The sequence below is a fragment of the Microcebus murinus genome, chromosome 24 (genome assembly GCF_040939455.1).
Source record: "Microcebus murinus isolate Inina chromosome 24, M.murinus_Inina_mat1.0, whole genome shotgun sequence".
NCBI lineage: Eukaryota > Metazoa > Chordata > Mammalia > Primates > Cheirogaleidae > Microcebus > Microcebus murinus.
Window position 1 is genome coordinate 16,445,150 of NC_134127.1, and position 8,114 is coordinate 16,453,263.

At 39.0% G+C, this 8,114-nt stretch overlaps 1 protein-coding gene across 1 annotated transcript; it reads right to left on the reverse strand.

Annotated features, from left to right (window-relative positions):
- Nucleotides 1-336: 336 nt before the first annotated feature.
- On the reverse strand, nucleotides 337-7,777 carry LOC105882540 (arylamine N-acetyltransferase 1-like). The gene is made up of 2 exons (XM_012785033.2): nucleotides 7,694-7,777; nucleotides 337-2,258 (listed from the first exon to the last, which is right to left on the reverse strand). The coding sequence occupies exon 2, from the start codon at nucleotides 2,250-2,252 to the stop codon at nucleotides 1,380-1,382; it is 873 nt and encodes a 290-aa protein (XP_012640487.2). The 5' UTR covers nucleotides 2,253-2,258; nucleotides 7,694-7,777; the 3' UTR covers nucleotides 337-1,379.
- Between the last annotated feature and the right edge of the window lie 337 nt (nucleotides 7,778-8,114).

Consider the following 8,114-nt stretch of genomic DNA (forward strand, 5'->3'; position numbering starts at 1 on the left):
TAACAGTGTCTTGGTGAATTCTTTAGGTTTTTCTAAATATAAGGTCACGTCATCTGCAAGGAATGACAATTTGCTTTTTTTGTTTTTCAGGCAGGGTCTCACTCTGTCATCCTAGCTACAGTGCAGTGGCATCATCATAGCTCACTGCAACCTCAAACTCCTGAGCTAAAGCAATCCTCCTGCCTCAGCCTCCCAAGTACCTGGAATTACAGGTGTGCCACCATGCCCAGCTAATTCTTTTTGACAGATGGGGCTCTCACTGTTTTTCACACTGGTCTAGGAGGAAAATAAATGAAAGGAAAGAACTTTTATTAAATGCTGACTCAGTACCAAAAACATGATCAACATCATTTATTCACCCATCTAACAAACAGTTGTTGAGAGTTTACTCTAGTTCTGGCACTGAACACTATAAGTATTATCCCCATTGTACCGCTAAGGAAGCAGAGCCACAGATTTATAAAGGAATTCACCCAGTGTCCACAAGATTTCAACTCAGATCTGCAAATTAAGCTTATGTTTTTCTGTAATAGGAAAGTCTGGAACAAAGTAAAAGAATATAACTAGGAGACAAGAAAGAGAATGAGAGAAAGACTTCATTGAAGAACAATCACCTAACCCCATAATACCCTGTCTTCCAAACAAAAACTTGATTCACATTGTATTAGCCAACAATTTTTAAATATAATTTATACAGTTTTTCCACAACATTCTATTTACCAGTCACCACTAACAATCTTCTAAGAATTCAACAATAACCCAATATTGAAAGTTTTCTGGCATAAACCACTATGTTTCCCAAGACTACCATACACTAACCTTACAATGCCTTTATTATTATTAATTTCAAGAGGTGTGTGCTTATGTTTCTGTAAAAAGCTATTTAATTGTATATACTGACTTTTTTTTTTTTTTTTTTTTTTGAGACAGAGTCTCGCTTTGTTGCCCAGGCTAGAGTGAGTGCCATGGCGTCAGCCTAGCTCACAGCAACCTCAAACTCCTGGGCTCAAGTGATCCTTCTGCCTCAGCCTCCCGGGTAGCTGGGACTACAGGCATGTGCCACCATGCCCGGCTAATTTTTTCTATATATATTAGTTGGCCAATTAATTTCTTTCTATTTATAGTAGAGACGGGGTCTCGCTCTTGCTCAGGCTGGTTTTGAACTCCTGACCTTGAGCAATCCGCCCGCCTCGGCCTCCCAAGAGCTAGGATTACAGGCGTGAGCCACAGCGCCCGGCCTATACTGACATTTTTATGGGTGAAATGATTTGATGTTTTGGATTTTCTTCAAAATAATGTAGGGGCTTAGAGGAAATATGAGAGGTCATCAGTTGACAAATGGTGAGCTGAGTGATTAATATAGAGGTTTATTTTGCTTCTTAAATGGCAAAAGATCGATCACCATGTTTGGGCACAAGCTTTTTCTCCAGAGAAATATTAAATATATTTTTCAGCACTTCTTCTATTTCTTCCTCATCCAGAGTCTTAAATTCTACCAGATCTATATTGTCCTTATAATTGAATATCCTGGAGGTGAGGGTCCAGCCCACTAAACAGTGAACCCCTTCTGTGGTCTGTAAAGAACAAAATGATTTGCTTGTAAACACAGATGCTGGAGATTCCTGCAGGTATGTGTTAATAGGCTCAAAATCTTCAATTGTTCGAGGTTCAAGAGTAAAGGAGTAGATTTTTCGGTATTTATTGTTTTCCAGGAGATCAGAATTAAGAAATTCTTTATTTGGAATGTACTGCTCTCTTCTGATTTGGTCCAGGTACCAGATGCCACTCTCTTCTCTCAAGCGGAAGATGCAAGGCACCTGAGGCTGATCCTGCCCAGAAATTAACTCCAGAGGCTGCCACATCTGGTAGGAGCGTCCAAACCCAGCATCAACAATGTACTTCCTGCTACCAATGGTCACCTGCAGTACAAGGTGAATCATGTTACTGCTGTATTTGTCAGCTGCAGTTATGTAAACATACCCTCCCAAAATCGTGGTCTCAAAACCAATTGTGCACAGAGCCCAGTACAGAAGTTGATTGACCTGGAGACACCACCCACCCCGGTTCTTTCTCACAACTTGATCAAAAATGGCCTGTAAGCCCAACTCCATGGCTTCCCCACAATGTATGTTAAGGTTCTCAAAGGGAACGGCCCGGATGTGGTGCTGAAGAATGTCAGTTAGTGTTTCCAAGTCCAAGTTCTTCCTAGAGTTCTTATAACCAATTCTTTCAAAATATGCTTCAATGTCCATGATGTCCTAAGCAAGGAAAACAAAGGAAAGACAGATAGTATTACTTTTCACATGAATTTCTTTGAGCAGACTAATTATAGGTGTAATGTATATTACCTATGTAAAAACACTCTATGGTTACAAGTATCTGTATTAATAACAACTTGTTTAGTGCTTTATTGTATGAAATGCTTTCACATGCACAAGTTCACTTAATAGTCTCAGAACACCCTGTAAGGAAAGTAGTATCATTTCTTCTATCTTTCAGGCATAAAAAACTGCAAATCCAGATGAAATCATGAGCCAAATGATAAACAGCTTATTTATGGTTTTCTTGGGAATTAATAAAAAAGAGATTCCAGTTGGTATCAATTAAGTAGTTTTAGAAACAGATCCTGACATAAGAAGTAGAATTATGCAATAGAGAACGCCGTACTCAAGGTACACAACGCACTTGATTTCCTCTTTTGTTGAATGTTACACAAAGTCCCCCACTGAAAGAATTACATTTCTTCACACATTGATAGATTCATTCAATAGTTCACTGAATATCATTTATGTATTTGCTAGTCATCAGTGTTTACTTGTCCTCAAAAATCTTACATTTCACTGGGAGTCAGAGTAACATTCTGACTGGTAAACTGGATAAAATATTCAGTAGTCAACTGGTAAATGGATAAAATGTTCTATCGGTTAGACTGTGGTAAGTACCCAGGGAAAACTAAAGCAAAGAAAGGGATTAGTGAGGGCACAGGGAGAGCTTCAGTTTCAAAGATGGCATCTAAAGAAAGACTCATGAAGACTATAAGGATGCTGGAGAATAAGCTCAGTGGATACGTGTGGGGAAAATTGTCCCATGCAGAGGAACAGAAAGTTAAAAAGCCATAAGCTGTGTAAGAAACATCTAGGAAGTCAGGGTGATGGGAACAATAGTGATGAGAAGTGAGAGAGACAGAGGGGATTGAGATGAGATAAGATAAATATAGTTTTAGCCCCAATATCTACATTATGGCTGTTACTCTAAATGACAAATCCAAAATGAGAGGGAAGAGAAAAGGGTTGTAATTTGAACAATGTTTGTCATAATCAAAGGGATCTTTCTGACTACTGTGTAGATAATGAGCTGTCCATATTAAGCTCTATGGATTGTCACATGAACTAGGGAGCACCAATTAAAACACGTTTTAGTACCAATGTTTGGCTCATGGATGGCCGGGAATGTAAGTAGATCAATGAGACACTTATTGAATTATTATTGCCCAAATCTAAGTATATATTTTCTGCTGAAGGGTTAAAAGCTAGTGGGATAGTACCCCAAAGCTATTGGGGTAGTCCTAGTGAAGAACAACACTGATATGAATCGCAAAGTTGAGGAATGAAGAACAGGAGAAGGGAGGATGAAAGTCATCAATGAACGCTCATGCAATCTTTTAACTTTCATGGAATGTGAACCAAAAGAAAAATGCCCCTTATTTTGTTTAATCCTTTTAGAAAACATTTTTGTAACCTCCTATCAAAGAGTCTTCATCTACTGAGACTTTTATTTGCAACAGTGGTGCCCAGACCTGAAGAGTATTGCTTATGGCACAGCCTAAGGATGACATGGTACCAGGTACATGGTGGTAAGTAAAGCATCTCTATTTTCCATCCTCTTGTAATTTCTTTCATATTTTTATCTTTCTCTTTTTGACCCAAATATCCTTCCAATATTGTCAGTGTTCCCAACCTTTCCTGTCCTGAGTTGTACAATATTATTTCTCCTAAACCTACTAGAACCAGCACTCTTTCTCCACACTTAGACAAGCTCTAAAACTCTACCACTCAGGCACAGAGAGAAAAATTTGTATTTACTCAGATCACCCCTCCCTTCCCCCTCCCTTTTTCTCAGGATGAAATGTTGAGTTGGAATTTAGTAACTGCAAGTTCATTTGAAAGGAATTAATTTTTGTTAAAGTTCAGGATACTAGCAAATGTTGTAACCAAATAATACTTGAGTATTTTGTGGCTAAACATAAGAAATTGTGTATCACTAAAGTTATGATTCAAAGTGGAATACTGAAAGCACTTGGAAAGTAGTTGCCAGGATAAGAACAGACTGAAAATACAATTAGCTCAAAATCATAGAACAGAGGGAAAAGACTTCATAGTAAAATGAACACCAAGCTGCAAGGAGGAGTGTAGAAAGTATTACCACTGCAGACAGAGCAACACTCATGAGGCCAGAGCCTCCAGCTTTAAAGCCAGAAGTTGTGGAGGCCACCAGGAGGGGCCCAGAAGCAATAATGAGATGATGACCTGCCCTGGGAGCAGCAAGGAGGGGTGAGCCATGTTCCATGGCCCCAATCACTGCCACGGCATACACCGGACACATCAACAACCAGGATGTGGTGGTAGTACCAGGTCTTCCTTTAGGTGACAACTATCATTGAAGATGTTGTCAGAGAAAAAGAAGGGAATGCCCTTAATGCACAGTGTCACCTGAAAGGAAGAAGGACCATTTACCTCCAGAAGATCTGCCATCAACATATCTCCTGTCATATTCATCTTCCTCAATCTCCACTGAAAAAATTGAGGAATCCAAGCCCAACCCCACCTGAACATCTCACCAGCCACACTAGATATAAAAAACAAAAGGTGGATTGCATACATGATAAATTGCAAATATGATAAAAAACATAATGAAAATATACTATGAGATTAGGATTAGAGGAAAAGACATGACATGTAACACTTATATTTATAAAAAGACAATCAATTAAAGGAGAAAAACCGAATAGGTGGAAATTCTTTACAGATTCGTGGAGCTATAAACCATGTAAACTGGACTCTATGACCAAGAGCTAAAAAGTGAGGTGATAAATTAATACAGTTTTATAAAAGAAAGAATTCAGACCTTAGAACAGTAATTAAGGACATAAAGAGATCTGATACATAATTCATAATAAACAGCAAGGAAATGTATCAATATAATCTGAATTTTTAAAAAAAGTTTAGTTCATGTATGTGAGTGAAAATTATTATACCTAGAATAAAACAGTGTAGAGAATCAATTTTATTCCTATTTTTCACTTTTTAACAAATGTGAGCACTGAAAAACTTAATAAAAATAAAAGCTAATAAAAACATACAGCAAATAAGACAGCAGAAAAGAAGCTAATACACATAGAAAGCACTTAAAGACAATCCAATGTAAAGACAACAGCACAAGTGTAATAGAAAATGTATATAAAGGATAACAAAAAATAATTTCCTGAAGTGAAGCAAAAATTAAACCTGAAAAACAAGAGGGACATGTGTCTGATTTAACATGCTTGACAATGCACTATATTCTTGTTAAATTATTGAAATTCAAAATTAAAGAGAACTACTCAAGCCTCTGGCAGTGAAAGAAAATACTTCATAAGGGAGGATATATTAGGTTGGCAACAGAATGTTCCAGAGAAATATCCTTAGGTGAAGTAATGAAACTATGTTTTCCAAATATTGAAGGAAAGATTATTGCCAAATATTATTCTGGTTAGAATTGTATTTAATCATAAAGGCTATGGCAATATGAAGATTATTTCAAACATGAAAGAGCTTGAGAAATCCAACAACTATGAGCTATCCTGATAAAGATTATCTGCTTCATTGCCAAGAGAAGAAGTAAATGAAAATGAAAGCTAAGAAACACAGAGGCCACACTGAACGACTGTAGTTGAGCAATGACTCCTTTTAATACAGAACAAAGAGTAGAAAAGTTACGAGATTATGTCCAGTGAACAAGCCATTTTGGTTCATATGGAAATAGAAATATGAAGTCAAAAATTAACTTGAAGCTCAAGAAAGACCAGATTCTAGGAAAATCTAATCTAGCATTGTCATGATGGGAACTGTTCAAAGATAAACTTGGGCACCTGACAATTACGAAGAGTTTCTTTGAGCAGAGAGCAGTCCATGAATCAGGTATCCCCAGATCACAAGGGGTTCGATAGTTCACTGGGGAAGGTGGGAGAGGGTGAGAGAAACTTTTATAAAATGTTCACAAATGTAAGATAGAGAAAATATATTTGATTGTGAGAGTGGATAGGCCCTAGTTAGAGGTTAGTTGGCAATTTCTGATTGGTAAAAGTGTCCACTTTCATTTTATTGTTTATACTGGGAACCAAAAGCATTGGAGCCACCCAGTCTCACAGTCTCCAATTACAACATTTTTACATTACATATTCTGGTTAAATTATTGAAATGTAAAGGCAGATAGTATCTAGGTGTAATAAAATGGGGAGAGTGGAGCTTGAAGGGAACTGGACAGTGCATTCCCTGTATATAGTAATTAAAAAAAATTTTTTTAAAGAAAAAACGGTTATTCAAATGAAACCATTAGACCTACTAGTCTCTACCAGAGGAACGGAAGGGTAAATAACAGAGCATTCTCCCAGTAAGTGCCTACAGGGGCCAGCTAGGTGGTGTGGGTCCTTGCCACAGGCTGGAAAAATGAAAAGGAAAGGAAAGCTGCTGCTCCAGCTGCAAGGGGTAAAGGTCAACAAAATAAGTCTCAGGACAGGAAGCAGCTACAGAGTTGACAGTTACAAAGTTCCTTTTGAGGGACAGGGTGGATTCAGCTGTTTTGCCTTTCAGGAACTAAAAGGAGGGGCCTAGAGAAAGGAAAGAACAAAGTATAGGAAAGTGCAAACAGTGTTTTGCGCTTCAGGCCAGAGCCCCGGGCAAAGTTTGCCCAGGCAGGTTCCTCTCTCCCCAGGAGTTATTCCCAAGACTGTATTCAGGGGGTGATGCCCTCAGTCTGACAGTGATGGAGTTAATTTTGTGTTATCTATGCCTCTAGGAGACAAATTGCCCTCTAAGCCTGCTTCCAACAAGATAAAACTTCCTCCAAGAGCTCCCCTAGACATTGCAGACAAACCAATGCAACCTCCCTCCCGGAACAAGTGGGATCTTAAGGGGTTTGCTGATCAGCCAATGCAAGAGGAGCAAGGACTGTTAGGAGCTTGCTGTCTGCAGGACTAACTGGGCTCTTCAGCGCACACCCTGTTGAGGACAGAGGAGCCTGGACTCCCATGTTACGAGTATCCGATAGGGAAATTCAGTTGAGGAAGTAAGTTCCCTTAAACACATTAAATCTGTTTTAATACACATAATTAATCCTCAGAACAACCCTTTTAAGTATGCAGTATTGTTAGCTCCATTTTACTCATGGAGAAACCAAGTTTTAGAGAAGCTAAATGACATGGGCAAATTCTCACAGCTACAAGGTGGTTTGGCTATGATTAGAACCCATAGGGTTTGGATCAAGTGTCTGTTAAAGTCACCATAATGCTATACTGTAGTCATAGCATTAGATTCCAAGTATGTACCAGCCAAACTTTCCGAACACGCTGAGAACTTGAAAATCAGGATCTAGATCCTGTACCCCCATTTGAGGTAAGATTATACCTCAGTTTTAAAGTACACTTAAAGGTACTTACAGAGCTCCATATATTGGTTGCTTGTGTCAGGAACCAGGAAGCAGATTGACTGCAATCCTCTGACTTCTAAGGTCTGCAGAGGAGCTGCCCTAATTGGCTTTCAAATAGCCCCACCCCCAGAGTCCAGTGTGAATCATCCCAGGCATCTCTGGGAAATGTAGTTGCAGGACCTCAGATTGCTCCCTTGCCCACTCATTCAAATTTTTTCATTGAAAAGTGCAGAGGGTTCTACTATGTGATGCTCCCCATGCCCCAGGCTGGGCCAGGTGTGCCCTTGTGTGTCACATATTCCTGCTCTCTAGGAGCCTGATGCCAGACTTCCTAACTGTGACGTGGAAGGTGAGAGCTTGGAAGGGGTTCAGGAAAAGAAGATCCAATAACCTAGAGGAGGCAGATGAGGAAGGTGGTAGGTTTTAATCAC

Excerpts from the sequence above, each read along its gene's own strand:
- LOC105882540 (XM_012785033.2), bottom strand. The coding sequence starts at position 2,252 with ATGGACATTGAAGCATATTTTGAAAGAATTGGTTATAAGAACTCTAGG.